This window comes from Enoplosus armatus, chromosome 6 (genome assembly GCF_043641665.1).
Source record: "Enoplosus armatus isolate fEnoArm2 chromosome 6, fEnoArm2.hap1, whole genome shotgun sequence".
Classification (NCBI taxonomy): domain Eukaryota; kingdom Metazoa; phylum Chordata; class Actinopteri; order Centrarchiformes; family Enoplosidae; genus Enoplosus; species Enoplosus armatus.
This window is the reverse complement of record NC_092185.1, coordinates 13122946-13146914: the sequence shown is the minus strand read 5'-3', so window position 1 is coordinate 13146914 and position 23969 is coordinate 13122946. Positions and strand designations below refer to the sequence as shown.

Genomic DNA, 23969 nt, shown 5'->3' with positions numbered 1-23969 from the left:
TATCCATATTTGGTTTTAGTTGTGTGTCTAGTTTCTGGATTTGAAATTAGGCTTTTGTTTTACAGCTTGCAACCTAATACTTTGCAAAGTAGTAAACATAACTTTAACTTCAAAATGTAACTTCAACTTTTAAAGTTTCAGTGACTGTCATCGTCAGATATTTAAATACCCATTTTTATGTTCATGAGCTTGAACAGTCATGAATTGTCATGACTAATGGATTGTGTAGAGAGACAGCTGTGAACCAGCATATGCCAATGCTTACAACGGGATGGGACAGCTGCTGCAGAATGAAATACTGTATATGGTAGCCTATAGGGATAGAGATAGGATAGCCTAATCAAAGCTAATGATTGTGCAGATTTTCTGCCAAGAGGCTGTAGACTACTTTGCCTGATCACAAATAGCAACTTCATAAAGTTCAATTGCGGCAAGGTGAACCAGTTATTAAACTGTTAAATTAATGACTTTGTTTTATAAGTGAAAATGCTGTTATTAATAAACATTATGCACTATCAAGGTTTGTTTTTGTGGTTTATCTGTTCGGGCATATCTTTGACAGCTGAAAACGGACCTTCGCCTTTATAAAGAGTTTCTCCGTCTTTCGAACCGTCTCAGTTGTCGGTGAGGCCGGCGGGGCGGATCCCACACTAGAGTGAAAGAGAAAATAAAGCAACACAACAATAACAACAACTTGGCCGTTTCGTACATTTCGCTAGCAAGCTCCCCTGTGGATATATAACATCAAGGTGGGTGAATCAGGAGTCGTGCTACCAAGGTAACGAGGCTCCCGGCCGGCTGCTGGTTAGCACGCGTCGCTGTAGCTACAAGACAACCAAGCTAGCAGTGCGTGAAGATGCTAAGTGAATGGCTTGTGCTAACGGTTGTGCGGCCAGGGCCATTTTACCAAACCTCAGTGATCACACCGGCGAGCTGACCGCACTGCTATATCTGGGCCACACATCTGTTAGTCGAATATACACACTTGTAGCCGAAGTTATAGTGAACATATTTTGATAAGGAGAAATGCAGGCTTCATAAATGTCCTCCTTCTAGTTTACAAACAGTTTGGACTAGTTAGCCAGTTGCTATGATGAAATGGCTTTGGGGCTTGGAGAGAAAGTCTGGTAATGGTACACTTCCTTTGTTACGGAGTTATACTTAATGTTTATATATCGTTTACACATAACAGTTGGATTACTTTGATGCACCACCTGCAGTGTATAATACATATTTCCTTTATGCTATTAAATCCCACCTCAACTGCGTAAACCTCCTCCGTTATTCCAGATATTACTCGTATTACAATTGCTTTTGATAATGCATAGATAATCTCTGTGACATTTGATTCATGTAGTATAAATCTGTCTGTCAGTCTTTTTATCTAGTCCCCCTGTATCATGCTATCTGACGATATCTCATGTACAGCTGACACAGTTGATTAATCGATTAGGGGACTGAAATTAATCAAAAACAATTTTGATAAACAAGATCCAGCTTCTCGGTTGTGAATATTTGGTGGTTTCCGTAGGTTTTCAGGTGTAAACTGATACCTTCGTGCTTTGGACTGTGGGTCAGATAAAACATAAGTATGTTGATTTGGGTTTTGGAAAATTGTGATGGACATTTTTCACTGTTTTGTTAGGATGCACTCTCCCACTGTATCTCTCCTGATACCTCAACTCAGATTATCTACCGATACCAGTGCTTATTATTTTAATTTTAAAATGTGTATACTTTGCTGCTTGAAATTAATTTGAATAAGTTTTATGTAAGGTAACATGAGGCCAGGGATAGCTGTGGCACTAAGAGCTGAGTCAGGGGCCTGCCATGGCTGAATTAATGTAATGTATAATGACAACGACAAAGTATCTGCACTGATACCGAGTTTCTGAGTGGTGCGTTTCTACTGTATAGACCAAATGATTAATTTAACTGAGAAAATCATCGGCAGATTAATCGATAACATTAATAATCGCTGCAGCCCTAGACCCATGACATAGTCATCACTCAGCATTTGTTGCGTAATAGTCTGTCCAATGATAGTTTTGGTTTCAGGTTTCAACTCATGCTGACGAGTTATTTTCAATTAATCCTTTGTTTATGAATTCATGTAATTTTTATTTTGATGAAGGCATCTCTTAATTACCACCAGACATTTACCTTTCTCACTTTTATTTCTAGATGCCCTCAGTGATGAATGCAAATGGGACAATGCAGTCTGTCAGCCCAGATGTGGGATCCGCTCCAGGGTCAATGGGCAATTTTGCACTCGGTGGACAGTCCGAAGTCTTGAAGCAAGTGCTGTGTGTCATCGATAAGAAGGCCCGCAACATGGAGAAGAAAAAGGTGAATACTGTCGACAGCCATTTGTTTCAGATCCTTCCTTGGAAAACAGCATGTAGCTTCATCCCTGTTGGTTAAAGTATGAGGCATGATGGGTGTCCCACTCAGAAGTAATCCAGCGCTGAAGTGCCCATAAAAATTGACGACAATCATTTCTCAACTTAATGTGTTTAATTTCAGAACTGTTTGCTGCATTTTTGATGTTCTATTACAGAGCAAACTGGATGATTATCAAGTCAAGAAGAATAGCGGGGAGCGTCTCAATCAGGACCAGCTGGTGGGTAGACTGAAGCCTTCATTATTTTGTACATAAACACAAATAATCCTGTCATTCTTACAAAGACTTTACAATCCAGCAATGTGTGTAAAGTTTCTCTTTTTTTTTTCTTGGTCTTGTTAGGAGGCCCTCGCCAAATACCAGGAAATCATGAATAACCTGGAATTTGCCCGAGAGTTGCAGAAGACGTTCATCACACTGGGACAAGATGTAAGGATGACTCTGGTTTTCTGGAGCTCTTCCCTCAGAGCCGTGTCCTCACTTGACTTTATGTGTCCTCATGTATATTTATCATTAGATCCAGAAGGTGGTGAAGAAGTCTGCACGGCGGGAGCAGCTGCAGCGGGAGGAGGCAGAGCAGAGGAGGCTGAAGACAGTTTTGGAGCTGCAGTTCCTCCTGGACCGGCTGGGAGACGACACCGTGCGGCAGGACATGAAGCAGGGAGTCGCCGGCTCACCGCTGCTGACAGATACAGACCTCACAGCTTTTGATGAGTTCTACAAGTTAGTGGGGCCGGACCGTGACCAAAACGTCAGGTTAGTCTTAGGCACTGATTTCTGGATACATTTGCAAAATACATCTTGTATTTCTTTTTTCCTTTTTAACAAGGGGACCCATACAACAACGTATGTTGTATATATTTTTACCTCATTTCACTTAAATACTGTAAATGTGTATATTTTGTATTTTCATTTCATTTTTCATTTCACCTCATTTCACTTAAATACTGTAAATGTGTATATTTTGTATTTTCATTTCATTTTTCATTTCACCTCATTTCACTTAAATACTGTAAATGTGTATATTTTGTATTTTGTATTTCTTATTTTTATATTTTGTACAAACTTTTAGTTCTAAATTATGCTACTTTCTACTCTTGAATGGGAGCACCGGTACTGTACAATTTCCCCCCGGGGATCAATAAAGTATTTCTGATTCTGATTCTGATATCTCTATACCTGCAGGTTGGCTGACCAGTATGAAGAAGCATCTGTGCACCTCTGGGACCTGCTGGAAGGGAAGGACAAGGCTGTGGTTGGAACAACATGTAAGTCAAATTCAACATGCAGCATAAAAATGGTTGCAAGCAGAAGAGCTCAATATGTTGGTTCATGATTGCTTTGGCTAATTATTTTCAGCACAAGCTGCAATTTACAGCTGAAACTGTCTGTTCGACAGAAAATTAATCTGCAGGTATTTTGATGATCAGTTAATCATTTGAGATTCCTAAAGTCCTCTGGTTCCTACTTCCTTGTTTTGGACTGTTTTTACAGACAAAATGAGCAATTTGAAGATGTTAATTTGTGAAAACTGTGATGGGCATTTTTCGTTATTTACTGACATTCTTATAGACAAACGAGTAATAATTTCACAGAGAAAATAACTGTCTGATCAATCAATATTGAAAATAATTAGTAGTTGCAACCCTACAGTAATTTATAGCAAAATTAAGTTGTTTTTTTTTATTCAAGACAAACTGGCTTTATTTATGTGCCCAGCTGGTGGTGAAAATTGTTGGCAGGACATTTTGTCAGATGGTTGGTGACAGCGCAGTCATCAGTAAGCTTTTTATTGTGTTGAAGCTGGCCATAAGTAATTTCTCACATACTTTTGAGTGATCCCAAGGCGAGTTGGATAAAGACGGCAAATGCTCTAAACAAAACCTTCTTGTCATGAAGTACTGCAGGCCATTAACCAGTCTTCAAATGTTAATGTAGCATGTGTATTGTATTTTGTTAATGCAGCATGTGTGCAGTGCTCTGATGTGAATAATCGGGGCTTGGGGATATTGGCGTACTGCATTCTCAGCGATCTGGCCTCAGGACTCGCACTGCTGCATTCTGCTTGGGGGTTGAGCGCTGTGGGCTTATCCTGACTCAGCAGCAGGGCAGGGTGCCAGTGGCCCTGTCGCCTGTGGTTCCACTGGTCAGATCTCTGGAGCCACATTAGGATACTGGTGACCCAGTTCACTGTTGTGACACCAGCCAACCATTTCACCTCAGTAAGGAGGTCTCACTTGGTGACTCAGGGTGATATTTATTCAGGCAGCAGCAGACTTCTTGGCCTGAGGCACGAGGCAGTAAAGAAAATAACACTGCTTTGCCTGAAGAGCCAAAAGTGGAAATGCCTGAGCTAGCTTAAGGGCTCTTCTAGTGTTTTCTAGTGAATTACTAGATTGTTCTAGTAGCATATTTCTAATCTAGTCAGTTGGCAATTTAGGACGTATTAGCTCCTATCAGGCCTTGGGTTTTCCCATGAATTAATGTTGATGTTGCTATAGTTTTCAGTTCATCGTGTGACTGTTGTATTATGGCAGTTTGGCATTTATAGCCCTGAAACAACACTATTTTCATTTCTGAAAAGAAGGTCTGCCACTAATTATTTTCATTATTGATTCATCTGCCAATTTTCTCAATAGTTTGTTCTATATGATGTCAGAAATAGTGAAAAATGTCCATCACAATTTCCAAGAGCCTAAATTGACATTGAAGATGCTTCTTCTGTTTAACATCTTAGAACATCACTCCACTCTGATCGATAGTTAATAATTCAAAGCTCACAATATAATGATTTGAACTTTGTAAATATGATGATTGGATGTTGTCTTTTATGGCTTGACTTTCCAATAAATTGATTGCTATATTATTCCTCTGCTAGACAAGGCACTGAAAGAGACTTTGGACCAGGTTCTGCTGAGCGGGTACTTTGACCGGGTTCCATCTCACCAAAACGGGGTGTGTGAGGAGGAAGAGGAGGAAGAGCCAGCCTCAGCAGCAGCAGCAGCAACAGCAGCAGCAACAGCAGCAGCAACAGCAGCAGCAACAGCAGCAGCAGCAACAGCAGCAGCGGCAGCAACAGCAGCGGCAGCAACAGCAGTAGCTGAATCGTCAGAAGCAGAAGAGCAGACTGTTGATCCAGGTCTTGACACTTCTCTGATGTCATTCTGCACAAAACACGCTCTTTTTAAAACTGCTAATGTAATCAAGAAATAAAGAAGTAAGCTCTGCATTCTCTAAATAGTTATTCTCTTTACAGAAACTGAAATAATTGAAGAGTTCACAGAGCCCATTGCGGTGGAAACAACAGAGGTGAGATTAATTTACCCCTTTCCAGTGAAGTCTTGGGGCTGATTTATATAATTTCACTGATTTTGTTTTTTTTCTCCTCCAGTTTGTAAACAGACAGTTCATTCCAGACGGCACATACAGCGGCAGTGAGAAGGAGCAGGGGGATGAGTGGACCACGGAAACAGAGGTATTCTGCGCTGATGTTTTCTGGGATTGAAGTTGACTTTTTCCCCTCTTTTTGGCTGGCTGGGACATAAATCCATATCACCGTTTGAAGTATGTCAGTGGAAGTTTATGCTAATCAAACAGCACATTTAAAAAAAATGATAAATTAATTTGTAACTTAATGAATTGATGAGAATGGACTTGATGCTGCAGTAGAAAGCAGAATTTGCAAATGAGTACAAGATATTTTAATTGAAACTCTGTAACTTGACTACATACAGCATGTCATTCTTCAGCCAATATTACTATAAATGAAAAATCTGTACAAAAAAAGATCTTGTGTGGATGCACTTTGCTCAAATGTATTGCTGAGGGGCTACTACTGTTATCACGTGACATCTGTATTTTCTTCCATGTCATGTTTAAACTGGTTATGCGAAGTTCAGATTATATTTGTCACTGTATCAGATTATCATGATTTGCTTGGAAAGATTGTCCAGAACGTTTGTTGGCAACCTCAAAACAATGCATGGTCAATATTTAAATGGATCTCTTTCATCACTCTCTTAGGCTTGTGAATGTTTTTTTGCCTTACTGTTGTGATCAAACTAATGAACACATACATAAGCAAAGTCATTGAAGAACTTTCTACACTGGCATGCTCAAATCATGCTATGTTTAATTATCAGCTGATGATGTAAAAATAAGCCACAGGTAGCATCTAATAAGCCTCCTGTATTTTTCTTATTCATCTCTTCTGTCTGTCTTGCACTCTCAGGCAGTCAGTGCCATGCAGCAGCCTGTGCAGCCTGCGGCTTCCCCTGTTGCCATGGAGACACACCCCTTGAACTTGGCGTCTCCTGTGCCGCTCACTGACCCCTTGGTCAGGAAGCAGGTGGTGCAAGACTTAATGGCACAGATGCAGGGAACGTACAACTTCATGCAGGTGAGGACTTAGTGCAAGGAGCAACTTTTCTCTGTAGATGTTAAACACGGTGCTCATCACTTCTCTGTCCTCAGGACTCCATGCTGGAGTTTGACGGACAGCCCATTGACCCGGCCATTGTCTCAGCGCAGCCTATGAAACCCACTCAGAACATGGACTTACCACAGATGGTGTGTCCTCCAGGTACGTTTTACAAAGAGAAACTCAGCTCTGGTGTCATGTGGTGTGTAAAAAATAAAAAATAAAAAATGACACTTGCTTGAAATGGCTTTTCTAGTTCACTAAACTGCTTCATTCCAATCTTGCTAGTTCACCCAGAGTCCCGACTATCGCAACCCAACTCTGTTCCTGCCCAACCTGAGCCCACACAAGTAAGTAGTCAAACTTGAGCAGACAACACTGATTGTGTAGCCACCATGAAGACAATGTATTTAATTTTTACTCTATGTTTTAAGGTTCCTATCGTCTCCCCAACTCCGCCCCCCATGTATCAGACCTCACACACGCCAGATCCTCGACCCTCAACAGAATCCATCGACCCCATCCAGGTAAACCGTGCTGTTCTGTGAAGGAGTCCCTTTGTGACTTAAAGGATTCAAGTCCTGGATTCATGTGTTCAATGTATTGTCTTTTGGTTCATGGTCGAACACATTGATTTACTGGTTATGAAAGTAGAAACATTATGGGAAATGAATATGGACGCTCATAATGTGAGATATTTCTATATAGTTGTATTCCGTGTATCCGTCACATCGAGTATCTACAAATGTCAAGTATCTTAGGGGAAACTTTATTTGGGCATGTATTTAATATGCATTGCAGAGGACCCAGCCCTTGTCCTGTGTTTACTTAAAAGTAGTCAAATTTAAGTATATGGAGTCTAAACATACTGGAATCAGCCTGTAAAATACCTTGTATAAGTATATAATTATAGGTTTCTAAGTACAAATAGCCAGAGAAAATACCAAGTACATGACCTCAATTATCACATCATATTTAATGAACACAAGCATCGTTTGATCCTGCCAAGAAAATGTAAAGAATTTGAATTGTGAAGCTGCACTCAAATAGAAATGACAGTGAGACATTTTTCAACCTCCTGATTTAACTTTCCCGCGCCGTACATGAAAATGTGTTTATGCAACTTGCGTTGTGTTTCCCATCTTCAACAGACCTCCATGTCCTTGTCGTCAGAGCAGCCTCCACCCTCTACAGCTCTCCCACCTGCCTCTCAAACGCAGGTTTTCCAGCCTGTTTCCAAAGCTCCTCACAGCAGTGGCATCAACGTCAACGCAGCACCATTCCAGTCAATGCAGACAGTAAGGCCCTTGTGATGACACTTCCTCCCTATTTTCAAATGTACCTGTATTAAAAACATTTAATGTTTAAATTAACTCAAAAGGCTGGAATATCTGGCCTGTCATGTAGATAAAAAGTTCTTTGCAGGACTTTGTGCATCACTGCCAGTGGAATCAGAATAGAAATGCATTAATGACTTCCATTAGGAATTGCTTGTGGAGTCCTTAAGTGCCCTCTCATCATATTGCAGTTGTATTGGTTTTTAGTGAAGCCGCTTTATCCAGGAAATGGTGAGTAATGGACTTTGCGCCTAATGAGCCTGTGACCTTTCCTCTGGTTTTGGCTTCACCACAATGCTGCCCTTGTTCGCCCCTCAGGTGTTCAACCTCAATGCCCCAGTCCCGCCAGCTAATGAGACGGAGGCTTTGAACCAGGCCAGCCAATACCAGAACAGCTACAACCAAGCCTTCGGCAGCCAGTCGCAGCATCCTGTGGAGCAGACAGAGATGCAGTCGGAACAACTGCAGTCTGGTGGGCAGATTTTCAGCATTGATTTTCATTATTTACTTACTGAATTGATTGTTCCATGTTTGTCTTCCTGAGATTACATCCCAGTTGAACTCCTTTCATTTGTGTTACTGCGTGTTCGACTTTGACTGGAGATTTTGTTCTGTTTTGGGGCACCCAACCCTATGTTATTTTCAATGTTTTGTTTTTTTTGTTTGTTTTTTTTTTAGTAGTTGGTGCCTTCCACTCCCAAGACCAGTCAGGGGGCCATCAGCAGCCTTCCCAGCAGGGCCCTGGCTTCGGCAGGCAGGGTCAGTCCTTCTACAACAGTAGAGGCATGTCTCGCGGCGGACCTCGCAATGCCCGGGGCATGATCAATGGCTACAGAGGCTCATCGAATGGATTCAGAGGTGAGCTCACAAATGAATCCATTATTTTCACTTAATCCCTTTTCAGACATGGAATATGTAACATTGCTGGCTTCATCCGTCTCTTACAGTAATGTCATTCAGACATAGGTGTCAGTTACATTATGCCTTTATTCAGACATGATGGGACCTTGTACACTGAGAAAGTATCTGGGTTGTGTCAGTGATGATTTTAAAATTCATTTTGAAGCCTCAATGACCATCATGAGAGCAATACTGCTTCTGACAGTGAAATAAAACTTCTCATCAATTTCATTGTTTATTACAGAGCTCTGCTGCCTGTTTTGTAATGTTTTGAATGTCATGACATGATGTTGTAAATCTTGTTTAATTCCTATTTGCTCATGTGCTGCATGTAAAGTGTTTTGCTGGATATTCAGAATGAATTTATAAGATAAAAACATAGAGGGAGTGCTGGTCTGATTGTTGTAGTACAAGTTTCTTTTTTCTTTCTACCTCTTTTGCCATCACATACTTAACGAGGGGTCTGAAAAGGGCTAAAGAGTCGGAGCTTATTCCATTGTAAATCTCGAGTGAAGAGTTTCAAGTTTAAAGGCTTCCTATTTCCAGGTGGCTACGATGGTTATCGTCCTCCTTTCGCCAACACTCCAAACTCTGGTTATGGACCGACTCAGTTCAACACACCTCGGGATTACTCGAATGGGAATTATCAGAGGGTATGAAAGACCTCACACTGTCTTTGTTTTTGTCCTCTTTACTGTCTGCTGGAGTAGTTTCTAAAATGTATATCCTTTTTGTTCACCTCTGTTGCTCAAGGACGGTTACCAACAGAACTACAAGCGCGGAGCTGGTCAGGGACCCAGAGGAGTGTCAAGAGGCAGCACTCAGGCAATACGATCCTGAAAAGGCCTTTCATAATGACTGTGACTGACTAACTTGCACCACACTGAAAATTCAAAATTCAAGAATGCATTTGCCCCAGCTCACTCATGTTCTCTTTTGTTTGTTCTTCATCAGTGGTATTTTTCTTGTCTCTTTTTAAATCAAAGTAATGCCTGCTTTGATATTTGGAAATATTGAATCATTTTAAGTCGAAAACACAAGCTAAGCTGTAAATCCAATCATCGATTTACACAAGCCATGTGTTACAATATTCCTGTAAACTTGAAAGATTTCATAAGTTATTTTTTGTATAAAAAAATGCACCTGCCACTGCTGGTCCAATCCTTGGGAGTTTATTCCCTTTCTCAGTTTCTTTTCTGTCATTTTGGTTCTAAAAAAAAAAAAAGGATTTTATGTTCAATGAGCTCCCGTTTCCTTGTTTGTAAATTGATGTTGCTTCAAGAGTTTCAATAAAGTTGTGTTGCATACTCATGCTTCAGCCTCAGTTTTCTGCTGTACAGGTCAGCATGTGTCAGTCACAAGGTAAGGGTGCAAAATATGTTAACTATTTAATGCTGCAGTGGATCATTTTCTATTCTAATGATTGCTTTGTTGTATTTGAGGTGCTTTTATTTTGAATGTTTTATTTATTACCTTAGTTTTCAGCAAGGATTCATTAGTTTCTGTTAATTTTAGTTCTACATTTAATGTCTTGTGAGGTTGTCACACGACATTAAATTCTGTCTTGTTCATCAATGTGTCCGTGTGCAGTTTCTCAAGCCAGTTTACAGCCCTCATAATGGAGAGTAATGTAAAATGTGTCAACATGACATGATGATTTGACAGCTGGTGATACAGCACCCCCTCGTGGCTAATCAGAGTAATAGCCACTAACGTGACACTGAATTAATGAATACCATATTCTGCTCAAAATTTAGTTTCCTGACATAAATATATATTAAAATAACATGTCAGTTGGATTTTTGTATCAGCTTTTCAGAGTTTTTGCCATTCAAGTCTTCGTTTTATGTCAGAAGTTGTGTTTGTTCTAAATGTTATTTCTATTTCTAGAGCCAACAAGTTGCTTTGATTAAAGTGAAATTAAACTGTAAGCCACAAGTCATGCTGTGGTTGGTAGGTATTGTGCCACAGACAAGCGCGTGCTGAATGGGCCCTGGGCTTTTTTACCCCTGATCTGATGCTGACAGGCAAAATTAGTATATATCCAGCCTCCTTTGTCGGTATTACCAGTTATATCAAATAAACCTAAACCTAATGCTGGACCCTAATCTCAACCACTAAACCTCTTAACGCAGAAATATAATACAACACAATAGTTTAATGCAATTTGGTTAGAGAAGAATAGGTCTGCAACTATTTAGTTTATCGAATTAGTCGTCTTCAAAATATCAGAAAATAGCATAAAATGTCCATCACAATTTCCCAGAGCAACGGTTAAAGTTTCCAAATAGCTTTCTTTTACCATCCAATCAGTCCCAAATCCAAATATATTTGATGTACTATAAAGGACACCATATTTACACTTGAAAAGTCATAACCAGTTATTATTTGACACCCTTGCTTACAAAGTAACGATTCACCAATCACCAAAATAGTTGCCGATTAGGTTAAGTCTATCGACAAATCGTTTCAGTAATAAACGTATATATTTCTATGCCTTCGGTTTCTGTTGTAGAGAATCATACCTGTGAGTCCGATTTCGGGGACTAATCGGTATATTTTTATAGGTGAACGTCGCGCAGTTTTGACGTCACGCCGGGGGTCCTCCATGAACGGATGTCTCCACGTGAGTGTATCAACAGCATGATTGCTGGCATGTAAATTCAGCCCTGGACTTGTTGGAGTTTTATGAAGATTAAACAGAGTTTGTCTGCATCAGAAGGTGATTAGAAATGTGTGTTTGAAACGACGCTTTAATTTCTTGTTGTTTGTTCTTCGCGTTTTGGCAGATTTTAAATTATCTGCTGCCATTTTCTCATTTGTTTTGGCTGCAAGTTAGCTCCAGTCAATCATTCTCCCTAACTCTGTTGACAGCACTTTATGGGTGTAACTGTGCTGTTTATGTCGCACTGTGTCACTGATATTCGCTTCTGTGTGTTCATGCGATTTTGTAGGTGACTTTTCTTGTTTCTCTCAGTACCAGGAAGACGATGGCAACAGTCCGCAAGAAGGTAGACAACCGGATCCGGGTCCAGATAGAGAATGGAGTCGCTCAGCAACATCGTAGCATGTTTGTGGTGGTGGGAGATCGTGGGAGAGATCAGGTAATCTCTCGCTCCCCAGTCTCAGTAGCAATGGGCTTGTTTAAAGATTCATTCTTGTCCATGTAACTGTCTGTCACACACGTGTCTTTGCATTTGATATCAAACCCATTAAATCTGTCTGTGGTCCAGGTTGTCATTCTGCATCACATGCTGTCTAAAGCCGCCGTCAGAGCACGACCCTCTGTACTCTGGTGCTACAAAAAGGACCTAGGATTCAGCAGGTGAGTGTAAACTCCCCTCAGAGATTCAGCTGGTTGCCATTTGTTTTGTCAAAAAAAAAGAGAAAGGGGTGTCTGATTTGTCAAAAATGTCGCACAAAAACAGCAATCGAAAGAAGCGCATGAGACAGCTGCAAAAGAAGATAAAAACTGGCACATTGAACCTGAATCAAGATGACCCGTTTGAACTCTTCGTCGCTGCAACCAACATCCGATACTGTTACTACAATGAGACACACAAGATCCTGGGAAACACCTTCGGCATGTGCGTCCTGCAGGTGAGTTACTCCTCTGTGGCTGCAGACCAGTGGGTCCCAAGATATATCAAAGGGGTCGGAAGTAACAGGAAAGACGCTTAACTTTATTGGGTCCTAAAAAAGTTTTGGAACGACTGCTGTAGATGGATATAAAGTTGAGCCAATATATTTGACTCTCTTCTTTCTGTGTTGCACAGGATTTTGAAGCTGTCACTCCCAATCTCTTAGCGAGAACTATTGAGACTGTAGAAGGAGGCGGTATTGTGGTGTTACTGCTGAGGACAATGAACTCTCTCAAGCAGCTGTACACTATGACGATGGTAAGTCTGTAACCTGCTCCATCTCCACACATGTTAGTCTGTTTGTTAGTGAGAGGGTTTGGTTTCATCGTGGCTTGTTTTCATGCAGGACGTGCACTCTCGATACAGGACTGAGGCTCATCAGGATGTGGTGGGAAGGTTCAATGAGAGGTGAGTTCTCCTCTGGCTTTCATGGGATTTGGGAGTTTTTTTTAGTCAATGGAATGATCATTTAACAATGTTATGAATGTGTTTCTACTGTTTCTAGGTTCATTTTGTCGCTTGCATCCTGTAAAAACTGTGTTGTCATTGATGACCAGCTCAACATCCTGCCAATCTCCAGCCACATGGCAAACATCAGGCCCGTTCCTCCAAAGACTCAGGTGACTAAATTAGAGTAGAAAGAATTGGCCGTTCAATCGAATACATTTTTATAGCATTTTATAAACGAAACAATTCATCCCAAAAAATATTTGATAGATTATTGATTAGAAAAATAATCTTTGCTTGCACCTCTAATCTATATGCACAATGGAGAGCCACAATAATGAAAGCAAAAAGCACATTTCACTGCGTATTTGTACTAAATGTAGATCACACAGTACTCTGCTCGGTTTTAGCTTCTCTCCTCCAGCTCCCTGTCTCTCTTTCAGGACTGATTAAAAAAAAATGTTACTCTTATCATACAAACCATTACATGTTCAGGCCTCTTTCTAAATGAGTTGTTACCACTTGGAGGAGCCTCAGTTCTTTAGAGGAAGGACGTCAAGGCAGAAAACTTAAAATCTTAAAATGTGCATATTATCTTGCGATTTTTCTTGATTTTACAACATAATATTTAGTGGTTTGTACAGTTTGTGTCCTTGTTTTATATTGCTTTGTCCATCTCTTTTTAAGTACTTTGTGACTGCTGTTCTGAAAAGTGCTATATAAATAAAGTTTGCTTGTTGGCAATGTGCTCCCTGATTTCTGACCAGTTGTCTCATCCCCTTCAGGAGGAGGGTTTGTCTCCACGGGAACAAGAGCTGAAGGATCTGAAGGAGTCCCTTCAGGACACTCAGCCTGTGGGTGTGCTGGTGGATCGCTGCAGGACCATGGACCAGGTCAGGACCTCTCACTAAAGAGCCACTTAACACATTTACCAAGTCTAACGTTTGATGAATGCTATGATTAATAGTGCAAAGATCATGACAGTGTTCCTAATAAAATGACACTTCAATAGTCGGCCTATAAGGCCTAATAGATGTCATTTTAAAGGGTTGTATTGTCTTCTAGGCCAAAGGAGTGCTGAAGTTCATTGAGGCGATCTCAGAGAAGACTCTGAGGAGCACCGTGGCTCTGACTGCTGCCCGTGGTCGAGGCAAGTCTGCAGCACTGGGGCTGGCTGTCGCTGGAGCTGTGGCTTTTGGGTACAGATTAGTTTTATCATGTCAAACAAACATATCAGTTTAGTCATATTGTTTTAAAAGTTTGCTAATGTTTGCCTGACATTCTTTACAGCTACTCCAACATTTTTGTAACCTCACCGAGCCCGGACAACCTCCACACCATGTTTGAATTCATCTTCAAAGGCTTTGATGCTCTGCAGTATCAGGTAGGCTGCCTGAAAACCTCCTCTGTATCAGCAACATTATGTTGATGTTGTGAGCACGTACTGCTTCACAATCCCCCTTTGCATTTGTAGGAGCATCTCGACTATGAAATCATCCAGTCTTTGAATCCAGAGTTCAACAAAGCTGTGGTGCGGGTGAACATCTTCAAAGAGCATCGGCAGACAATCCAGGTAAACACCGCTCTTGACCTTTTCCTGTTATTTACAACTGTAAGTGAAATCCACACATCTGACCTCCCTGCTCATGTGACCAACAGTACATCCACCCAGGCGATGCAGTGAAGCTGGGCCAGGCTGAACTGCTTGTCATTGACGAGGCTGCAGCCATCCCTCTTCCTCTGGTGAAGAAACTGCTGGGGCCTTATCTGGTTTTCATGGCCTCCACCATCAACGGGTCAGTAATAGTGTATGAGTAACATTACACACAAGGACGTTTTGAGAAACTATTTTGACTAATATGAATTTAACGACCAGTGAGGCCATAATAATGAGTATTGTTTGTAGGGCTGTAAGAAATTATTATTTTCAGTATTATTTCATTTCATTATCATCAGCATTCTCGAATGTTTGGTATAAAAATAGTCAGAAATTTGTGAAAAATGTGCGTCACAATTTTTATTTTTTTCTTAGTTTACATATTCAAATTGCTTGTTTTGTTCGACCGGTAGTCCAAACCCTAAAGATATTCAGTTTAGTGTAATAGAAGACTAATTGGCAAATATTCAGGCTTCAAAAATGATTTAAACGATTAATTAATTATCAAAATAGTTAATATTCTGACTGCTGTTTTCCTTCATCTCTGCAGGTATGAAGGCACTGGCCGCTCGCTTTCCCTCAAACTGATTCAGCAGTTGAGGCAGCAGAGTGCAGACAGTCAGCAGAGCATGTCAGCCGAGAACAGGACCGCCAACACAGCGAGGCTGGCAGCAGGTAAATACCTCCGTTTACTCTGTGTGTGTGTGTGTGTGTGTGTGTGTGTGTGTCACATCATCTGACTGACCGACTTGTCTCCATACACAGCTCGCTCTCTCCATGAGGTTTCACTCCACGAGTCCATTCGGTACGCTCCAGGGGACGCTGTAGAAAAGTGGCTGAATGATCTGCTCTGTCTGGACTGTCTGAACATACCCAGACTCATTTCTGGCTGCCCTCTTCCACAGACTTGTGACCTGTATCCTTGATGTACTTATCAGTATTAAGAAGGTCTAAACACCAGGTTAAAATGAAAGTGTTCCTCTGGCGACATTTCAGTGAACACAAGCATTTAGAGTAGGGCTGCAACTAATGATTATTTTCATCTTTGATCAATTATTTCTAGATTAATCGTTTGGGTTAAATATAATACAGAAATATGCCCATCACAAATTCCTAAAGCCCAAGGTGAAGTCGAACATCCCAAAGATATTCGATTTACTATCAAATAAGACAAAGAAAAATGGCAAATCATCACATGCAAGAAGCTGAAACTAGCGAATGTTTTGCATTTTTTCTTGACAGTCAACTTGAACCAGTTAGTATTTTAAAAATGTATACAAGTCAGAGGTGCAGCTTCATAGATTCAAAACCACAGACCCAAACCCAGTTAAATAAAAGTTCAATAAAAATCATTTCATAATCAATAAGCTGTCAAAAAAACAAATAATTAGTGCTCCTGTTAAGTCCACAAATCTCCATTTCAAATATTTGAATATTGAAGATATTACTAACCTTGGAGATCTCTGCTTCTCATCTTTTCTTATGTTGCTACTGGCAGTCAGACCCTTGACCTAAAGTGAATCTAATCAGATCAAATCAGGTTTGAATTGCAGCATGTCAGATTGTTCTCTGTAATAAATCTGTATTATTTTTATATTACACAGTAAACCGTGTATCTAAAGTGACGCACTCCTATAGACAACACGTGAGTCTGAAGCAAAACTAGTGTCTGTTTGTCCTGAGCCACACTGTCCAGATATTACGTGAACAGAGACACACTGTTCTGTTACCACAAGGCCTCTGAGGCTTTCCTGCAGAGGTTGATGGCCCTCTACGTGGCGTCGCACTACAAGGTGATATCATTAGTTTGTATTCACGTAACTTGCTTTTCCTCAGGGAGCATCACGTCCTACACACAGTGTTGTGTCATCTTTGTGTTTGTTTGCTGACTCAATGTTTTCTTGGGATCCAGAATTCACCAAATGACCTGCAGATGTTGTCCGACGCTCCGGCCCATCACCTCTTCTGCCTCTTGCCTCCTGTTCCGCCCACACAGAACTCGCTGCCTGAGGTCCTCGCTGTGGTGCAGGTAAGACCTGATGAAGTTCTGTGTTTCTAATGGGCACAAGAGTGATGGCCAGTTCCATGAATTTGAAAGCAAACAGCTGTGGTAAGAGGCTTCTTACAAATCTGTCCCAATGAGTTCAGAAAAGACCTGCTGTAACTTCCACCAAATCAGCCATTCCTTTATTTACAACATTCACTTAAAGCATTCAGAGACGAGCTCTGGCCTCCCTTTTTTATTTTTTTGCCTATTGTGATAAACAACTGTTTATTGACTTGACTTTCTGTGTTCTTTTGTTTTTCATAACGTACATTTGTTCTTCTCTGGTCCCTCAGGTGTGTCTGGAGGGAGAAATATCTCGGCAGTCCATCCTAAACAGTCTGTCCAGAGGAAAGAAAGCCTCTGGTGACCTCATTCCCTGGACGGTGTCAGAACAGGTAACACACCGGTCACAAAGCTTTTGACGAAATCATTGCAGCTCAGGTTTCCACTGCGTGAACACAAATCTTCTGCTCTTTTCTTTGCAGTTCCAAGACCCAGAGTTTGGAAGCCTCTCTGGGGGCAGAGTGGTGCGAATAGCTGTCAATCCAGATTACCAAGGGGTAAGAATTTGCAAAGGCCTCAATTTGTTTTTAATGAACGTGCAACGTGTATGTAACTGGTTTTCATCCTGTCCACCAGATGGGCTACGGCTCCAGAGCTCTCCAGCTGCTGCAGATGTACTATGAGGGCAAGTTCCCCACCATGGATGAGAGCACAGGCTCAAATCACAATGAGATCACCTCCGTCAGCAGTGAGGTAACACAGTTAAAGACATAAAATGTATCCAGCTGTATTTAAAAGACATCACATGAAGTGTAACTAGATTAAAATGGATATAATTTAGATTAGATCAGGCAGATTAAACGCACACTGTGACAGTAGCCCTGTTGTTGTCTCTTGTTGTTCAGGCCGTCAGTCTGCTGGAGGAGGTGATCACTCCACGGAAGGAGCTCCCTCCTCTGCTGCTGAAGCTGAATGAGAGGAGAGCCGAGAGACTGGACTATCTAGGAGTTTCTTATGGCCTTACTGCAAAGCTGCTCAAGTTAGTCTCTTGAATATGGAGAAATGATTATTAATATTCAATCATATTTTTGCAGATTTAGAAATGTCACAAACTCTTCTTGCAACCTGACAGGTTCTGGAAGAAAGCGGGTTATACTCCAGTCTACTTGAGACAAACTCCTGTAAGTATAAAAAAAGTTTTGGTTGTTTTTTGTGTTGTTATGCTGTTGTGTCATGCTGTAATCATTGGTGTGTGTGTGTGTGTGTGTGTGTGTGTGTGTGTGTGTGTGTGTGTGTGTGTGTGTGTGTGTGTGTGTGTGTGTGTGTGTGTGTGTGTGTGTGTGTGTGTGTGTGTGTGTGTGTGTGTGTGTGTGTGTGTGTGTGTGTGTGTGTGTGTGTGTGTGTGTGTGTGTGTGTGGTTGTGTGGTTGTATGTAGAATGACCTGACAGGAGAGCACTCCTGTGTGATGCTGAAGGAGCTGAATACAGATGAAACCCCAGAGCAGAGCCAGTGGCTGTCTGCCTTCTGGAAAGGTGAACTTCTACAACTTTTTCCTGTTCTACCTCTGGAGACCTTTTTGTTTTTTGTTGTTTGTTTATTACAGTCTGACTGATCCGGTTTTTGTTTTCCTCAGATTTCCGCCGGCGCTTCCTGTCTCTCCTCTCCTATCAGTTCAGCAGCTTCCACCCGAGCCTGGCTCTCAGCATCCTGCAGAATAAGAAGTCCAAGGAGGAGACGAGCAGTAAGACTCCTCAACTAACTAACCTGATCAGATTTCCTCTGCGTCTTACAGACCTGATCTGACTTTTCTTTGACCTTCGCAGCTCTCAGTAGCTCCGAGCTGGCGGGCCATTTCAGCCCGTACGACCTCAAACGTCTGGAGTTATATTCGAGGAGCATGGTGGACTACCACCTCATTATGGACCTGATCCCAACCGTGGCACGCATCTTTTTCCTCAAGCAGCTCGGTGACGTCTCCCTCTCGGCCGCACAGTGTGTAAGTTTCCCCATCGGTTATGGTCTCGGTCGTTTCTTTGCCGTAAATACAGTTTTAATGTCATGCTTGACGATTGTTCCTGTTCGGTTCCAGGCGTTGCTGCTGGGTATAGGGTTACAGCACAAATCAGTGGAACAGCTAGAAAAGGAAATTGAACTCCCAAGCTCGCAGCTCATGGGCCTCTTCAACCGTCTGATCCGGAAATTTGTGCAAGTGAGTCTTAATAATCCTTTGAAATAAAGAAGATGTCATTAAACCGGCCTTTAAAAACTATTGCAAGAACATTATTACTTTCCATTGTTCTGGTCTTTACTATCGCAGGTCTTCACCAGCATCCAAGAAAAAGCTATTGAGGCACAGATGGTAGTCACTAAAGACGTTTCCATGGAGCCGACAGTCAAGAGCCTTAATGATGATCTGGTATGTGGTCAACAATTTTGAATTTTGAAGTAATTTATCAAGCAAAAATGCTAAACATGCTGGTTACAGCTTCTTGTGTGAGAATCTGTTGCTTTTCTTGCGTTTATATCATTGTAAAGTCGATTTTGAGCTGTTTGTCGGGAAAAATTGGTCCCTGGCAATAATGCTACATCTAACAATTAACTGGAAAAATAGTCAACACTTTAATCATTAATGAAAAAAAATGTTAGTTGCATTCCTTCACCTTATGATGGGTTTGTTTGAGGACAAAATGATGAAACATGAATTTGTTACTAACAGAATGAAGCAGCGAAGGAGTTTGAGGAGAGACACAAGCAGGATGTAGAGAAAGTGAAGGAAATGGACCTGGAAGAGTGAGTATTAGGATGATGGGGGGTGGCCTTGGTCATTACTAGCATTTTGAATTAAAAAAAAAATATATACAGGGCAATATTTACTATAGTTGTAATGATTTTCTTTTGTATTTACAGGTACAGGATCCGTGGAGATGATGAGGAATGGGACCAGGTGTTGAAGACAGCAGGGAACACAGCTATCGTCAGCATCAAGAGGTGCAGTGACATCCAGGATCTTTGACAATAGTATCTGTGGCTGTTTGGTTGTAGTAGAAACATGATTGTAATGACGTCCTACTCCCAACAGTGACAAGAAGAGGAAGCTGGACGGGGGAAACGCCATAGCGAGCAATGGGGCTCCCCAGCAGGGGAAACTTAAAAAGAAGGAAATGCAACACGGCAAATCCAAGAAGAACAAGGACAAGCATGGCAAATTTGGAAAGAAGGCATGAGAGTGAACAGTGCTGCAGTGACATGACAGCATGCGGGCACAAAGCAGCATCAACATGAGCTGCAATTTCGAGAAGTTTGGATGTCTAGGATGGACATGCAGATACCCAAAAGACTGGATTTTCACATTATGCCATAACAAGTTTGTTGAGTGCACAGAAACTGAATATCAGCAGAAAATAACACAATTACACTTGTTGTACTAAATAAGTATCATTTACTTTCAAGTATTTCAAACATTGTTAGAATTCCCTTTTAGTTGATGTAATGATTTCTACAATGACTTGTAAAAAGTTAATGGAAAGTTTTGTTTTTTGTTTTTTTTAACTGAAATGTGAGGTATATGATTGGCTTTAGGTTCCACTGAACGGGTCACTTGAACACCTGAGGCTGTACATCAGTCCACTTCTGTTTGAGCTGCTGTTTCACAGTGTCTGGTGCGAAGATACAGTCTATGGCCTGCTGGGAGAGCTTCCATACGGCTTCACGACTGAGACCAAACGTGGAAGCTGCCAGCTGATATTCCTGAGACAAGTCTGTACAGAAGACTCCCTTATCATCAGTCTGTAACGTGACAAAGAATAAAAATCATTGATGGTGAACTTTGATTTTCTCACCATTCGGTGTCATCTCAGCTTCCACATAAATGGTTTTGGGGTTTTTTTTTGTTTTTTTTTTAAAGGTGTACTCCACTGATTCACATATCAATGAAGAGTACTACTCAGCCTGCGAAAACAGTAGTTAGGCTTGAGGAATCTAATGACAGAAGCTATTGAGTTGCATTATGGGAGTTGTAGGATACAGCGTTTTTGAAGCTTGACTCATACTAAAGACTAAAAGGAAGTGTTTTTCGGTCTCAATTTTGATCACGTGCTATGTTACATTCTTTGTCATGTTTAGTTTTATTGTTAAATATTTGATTAATTAAACCAAGAGTTGAGGCACAGTTTATGTGACATATTTGGAAGAAGTCTGGCAAAATTGGTCAACTGAAAAAGGTTATAGGTTTTATACATATTAAAATGAACTAAGTATAATTTTGGCATCAGTACTGATGACCAATAGTTTTCACATTGGTACACAATATTTTAACTGCTATGCAGCCCCAATGCAATAAAAATGTGTACTAGATGTTTAAAAAAAGCTTCACTGCCTGTGAGGTACAAAGAGAGGAAACTTACACAAATCACACTTGGATGTCCCAACTCGTACCAGTATTTGAAATGGTGTTGGGAGTAACATGGCACAGTTTGTCCTTTGACATTTGATGTCAGACATAGCTCTACAAGAAAAACAAAGTTGAGAAATCAAAATCCAAGTCAAGTTACTGTGCACACCACAGAGAATTAATAATTTAATCTCAGTCTTACCCAGCGGTACCTTGTTCTTCACCACTTTGTCAACAAGACTTTGAGATCCACCCACTTCAGGATGCAAGAAAGTTCCGTGACCGATCCTGTCTGGAGGAAGATTCAACAACAAATCTGACTCCTCCAGCTGTGATGGTACCTGCAACAGTTTTTATTGTAATGTCAGAGCACTCACAGATAACAAATAACATAAAACATGTTGTGGTCATACTTCTGAGAGGTGCAGTGACAACTTCAGTCCACAGTTCTTGGCCCTCTGTAGAGCAGGAAGTAGGTCTTTGCCATGGCCAACCTTAAAATAAAAATAAACTACATTAATTAACAGTAAGTATTGTGGCAAAATCCAGCAGCAACCCACAGTTAGCTGGATGAAAACATCACACTTTCAGTAAGAGACTAAATTAAATTTGAACCTTTTTACTTTCATTACTTTACCTTCATAAATGTATACACTTGTACACGTGTACACTTGAGTATCAAAAGTAAAAGTACTCATTCTGAGTATGCTGTTTAATAAATACTAATTAGTACCTATCTAGTGGGTGTTTCAACTCTAATGATGCATAATATCTGTAATAAATACAGCAAGACTGTAATTTTCTTTTCTACAAGCCTCAAACTGGCTGACTGACCGTTGGGTCTCCACTGAGGTCGAGTCCAACCACCAAACCATCAGAGGACAACATGAACTCCTCAGCCAGCTTCACCGTCTCCATGGCAACTTCAGTCCCATTCCTGCGATCAATCGCCACCAGAAACCTTCAGGACAAACGGGCACATTTAGAAGCATGCACTACTGTGACCAGCACTCAAGTTACTGGATCATCACAGTAAAACATTACACTTTTACATTATATACAGGACACATTTCTGGACTTGTTGCACACTGAAATAATAAATGCTTTGCTTACCTGACATCAATGTCCACTCCCTGGTTTTTACACTGTTGGATGGCTTTGATGACCGTTTCCACATATGTCCTTTTCGTCAATCCTACAAAAAACAAAAAGCTTGTAAGTCTAATAATTTGGTGAAACAATCCAGACGGCAAATCATGCCATCATAATGTTAGGCTCCATGTTGACATCCTTACCTGTGTTTTTCTCCTCTCTTGGTGTACTTCTCAGCTCTAAATATTTGACACCATCAGCCGCAAACTCCTTGATAACATCTGTAGCCACCTGGATAGAAATAAAAGAGACATATGTTACTGCTATATTCTGGGCAAAACACAGATAAAAATAGATTTAATTTGAACAAACAGCCAACCCTCACCATCAGGATATCCTCCTCCGTGTCCACCAGTTGATGGATGACCTTGAAGACCTGAAAACACCTGCGGACATGCGCGCCATGTTGTTTTAATGTTGACCCGTTTAACAAAGACCCCTCTTCCCATTGTCTGTTTACTATTGTCCGCCTGAATACAGCTGCTTCACACAAAACATATAGAAACAAGATTTACTCTAATATGAGCTGAATTGTTTCTACATCACTTAGGTTAAGGAATTTAATGAAATGACGACGAATAAATCATCAATTAGTTAGACCCGTTTGTTTTCACACAGTCGCTCTCACATTTAACTTTGAATTACAGACAAAGTTATACGCACTCGTCCAGTGTCCTCCGCTGGCCTTTGCCGATAGCCGTCATGTCGTGTTCAATGTTGAGATGCGGTTTTCTGCTGATGAGTTTCTCGATGGTTTGGAAGCTGACAGAGCCGTTGAGGTGAGCGTGAAGCTCCTGGTGACAGTCAAAACGCTGACGTTAGCATGTAGCTAGCTAGCCAACACAAACGTCAACCTAGTTAACCAACGTTACATTTACTCTCTTTAAACTCCTCCGAGTCGCTTCACTTCTGAAGCGTTTTTACATGTGCGACTCACCACTTTTGGCAGCTCCCGATAAAAGACATCACTCTCGTTATCCATCACAAAGTCAAACAAAGCCTGAGATAGTCTGCGAGCCCTTGAGTTGTTCACTTGTCTGTCACATAACGCTGACAAACTGCCTCTGTTTTCAGTCTACATTTTCCTGTAGCACTACCAAGTGCAACAAAGAAATGAGCCCCCTTTTGTTTTGGGTTCCCTCGTCAATGTTCCGCCACTGCCGGCGTTGCAATCCCGTGAAATTCTTCCTTCAGTGATGTTCTTTGTGTCCGGTTTTCTGTTGCTTTCAATGCACTTACACACAGAATAATTTACAGGAAGATAGAAATACATATACTGCTAAAAGCTAAAAATCTTAGATCTATATATATATATATATATATATATATATATACTTTAACATGTAGATAAATGTATTGCAATTCTGAAAGAATATCAGCGGCGAAAAAAGTATTCAGATCCTTTGCTTAAGTAAAAGTAACAGAACCAGACTATAGAAATACAAGTAAAAGTCCTGCATTCAAATTTTGACTTTAAGTTAAAGTAAATATTATGAGCAAAATATACTAAAATATACTAAAAGTATTATTATGCACAATGGCCCATTACAGAATGTTCAATTTCATATAT

The 23969-nt window shown here is 40.8% G+C and overlaps 3 protein-coding genes across 6 annotated transcripts; 2 read left to right on the top strand and 1 right to left on the bottom strand.

The window, feature by feature from the left end:
* The first annotated feature begins 629 nt into the window (after positions 1–629).
* Positions 630–10360, top strand: caprin1b (cell cycle associated protein 1b). Of its 3 annotated transcripts, none has more exons than XM_070907113.1 (18): positions 630–749; positions 2185–2349; positions 2561–2623; positions 2747–2833; positions 2922–3160; positions 3590–3672; positions 5283–5543; positions 5661–5713; positions 5796–5879; positions 6636–6803; positions 6878–6986; positions 7113–7174; positions 7259–7351; positions 7976–8122; positions 8480–8633; positions 8843–9019; positions 9608–9714; positions 9815–10360. In XM_070907113.1, exons 2-18 carry the CDS (start codon positions 2185–2187, stop codon positions 9899–9901), a joined length of 2139 nt encoding a protein of 712 aa, XP_070763214.1. In that variant the 5' UTR covers positions 630–749; the 3' UTR covers positions 9902–10360. The 3 variants fall into 3 exon arrangements, with proteins under 3 accessions (XP_070763214.1, XP_070763216.1, XP_070763213.1); XM_070907115.1 differs by having other exon boundaries at positions 8840–9019; positions 9830–10360; XM_070907112.1 differs by having other exon boundaries at positions 8840–9019.
* A 2129-nt stretch (positions 10361–12489) lies between these two features.
* nat10 (N-acetyltransferase 10) lies at positions 12490–20681 on the top strand. Its single transcript, XM_070906845.1, has 26 exons — positions 12490–12661; positions 12838–12960; positions 13049–13110; positions 13208–13322; positions 13935–14042; positions 14215–14348; positions 14440–14533; positions 14624–14722; positions 14809–14945; positions 15357–15481; positions 15572–15722; positions 16503–16599; positions 16719–16835; positions 17147–17248; positions 17339–17413; positions 17493–17609; positions 17762–17895; positions 17989–18037; positions 18293–18389; positions 18491–18598; positions 18681–18853; positions 18947–19066; positions 19175–19273; positions 19574–19647; positions 19765–19845; positions 19937–20681. The coding sequence occupies exons 1-26, from the start codon at positions 12506–12508 to the stop codon at positions 20079–20081; spliced, it is 2892 nt and encodes a 963-aa protein (XP_070762946.1). The 5' UTR covers positions 12490–12505; the 3' UTR covers positions 20082–20681.
* On the bottom strand, positions 20287–23467 carry mapda (N6-Methyl-AMP deaminase). Of its 2 annotated transcripts, XM_070906846.1 has the most exons (10): positions 23337–23467; positions 23063–23193; positions 22725–22785; positions 22543–22630; positions 22361–22442; positions 22082–22208; positions 21661–21741; positions 21450–21588; positions 21261–21361; positions 20287–20643 (listed from the first exon to the last, which is right to left on the bottom strand). In XM_070906846.1, the coding sequence occupies exons 1-10, from the start codon at positions 23379–23381 to the stop codon at positions 20452–20454; spliced, it is 1047 nt and encodes a 348-aa protein (XP_070762947.1). In that variant the 5' UTR covers positions 23382–23467; the 3' UTR covers positions 20287–20451. The 2 variants fall into 2 exon arrangements, with proteins under 2 accessions (XP_070762947.1, XP_070762948.1); XM_070906847.1 differs by lacking the exon at positions 21661–21741.
* Positions 23468–23969: the final 502 nt, after the last annotated feature.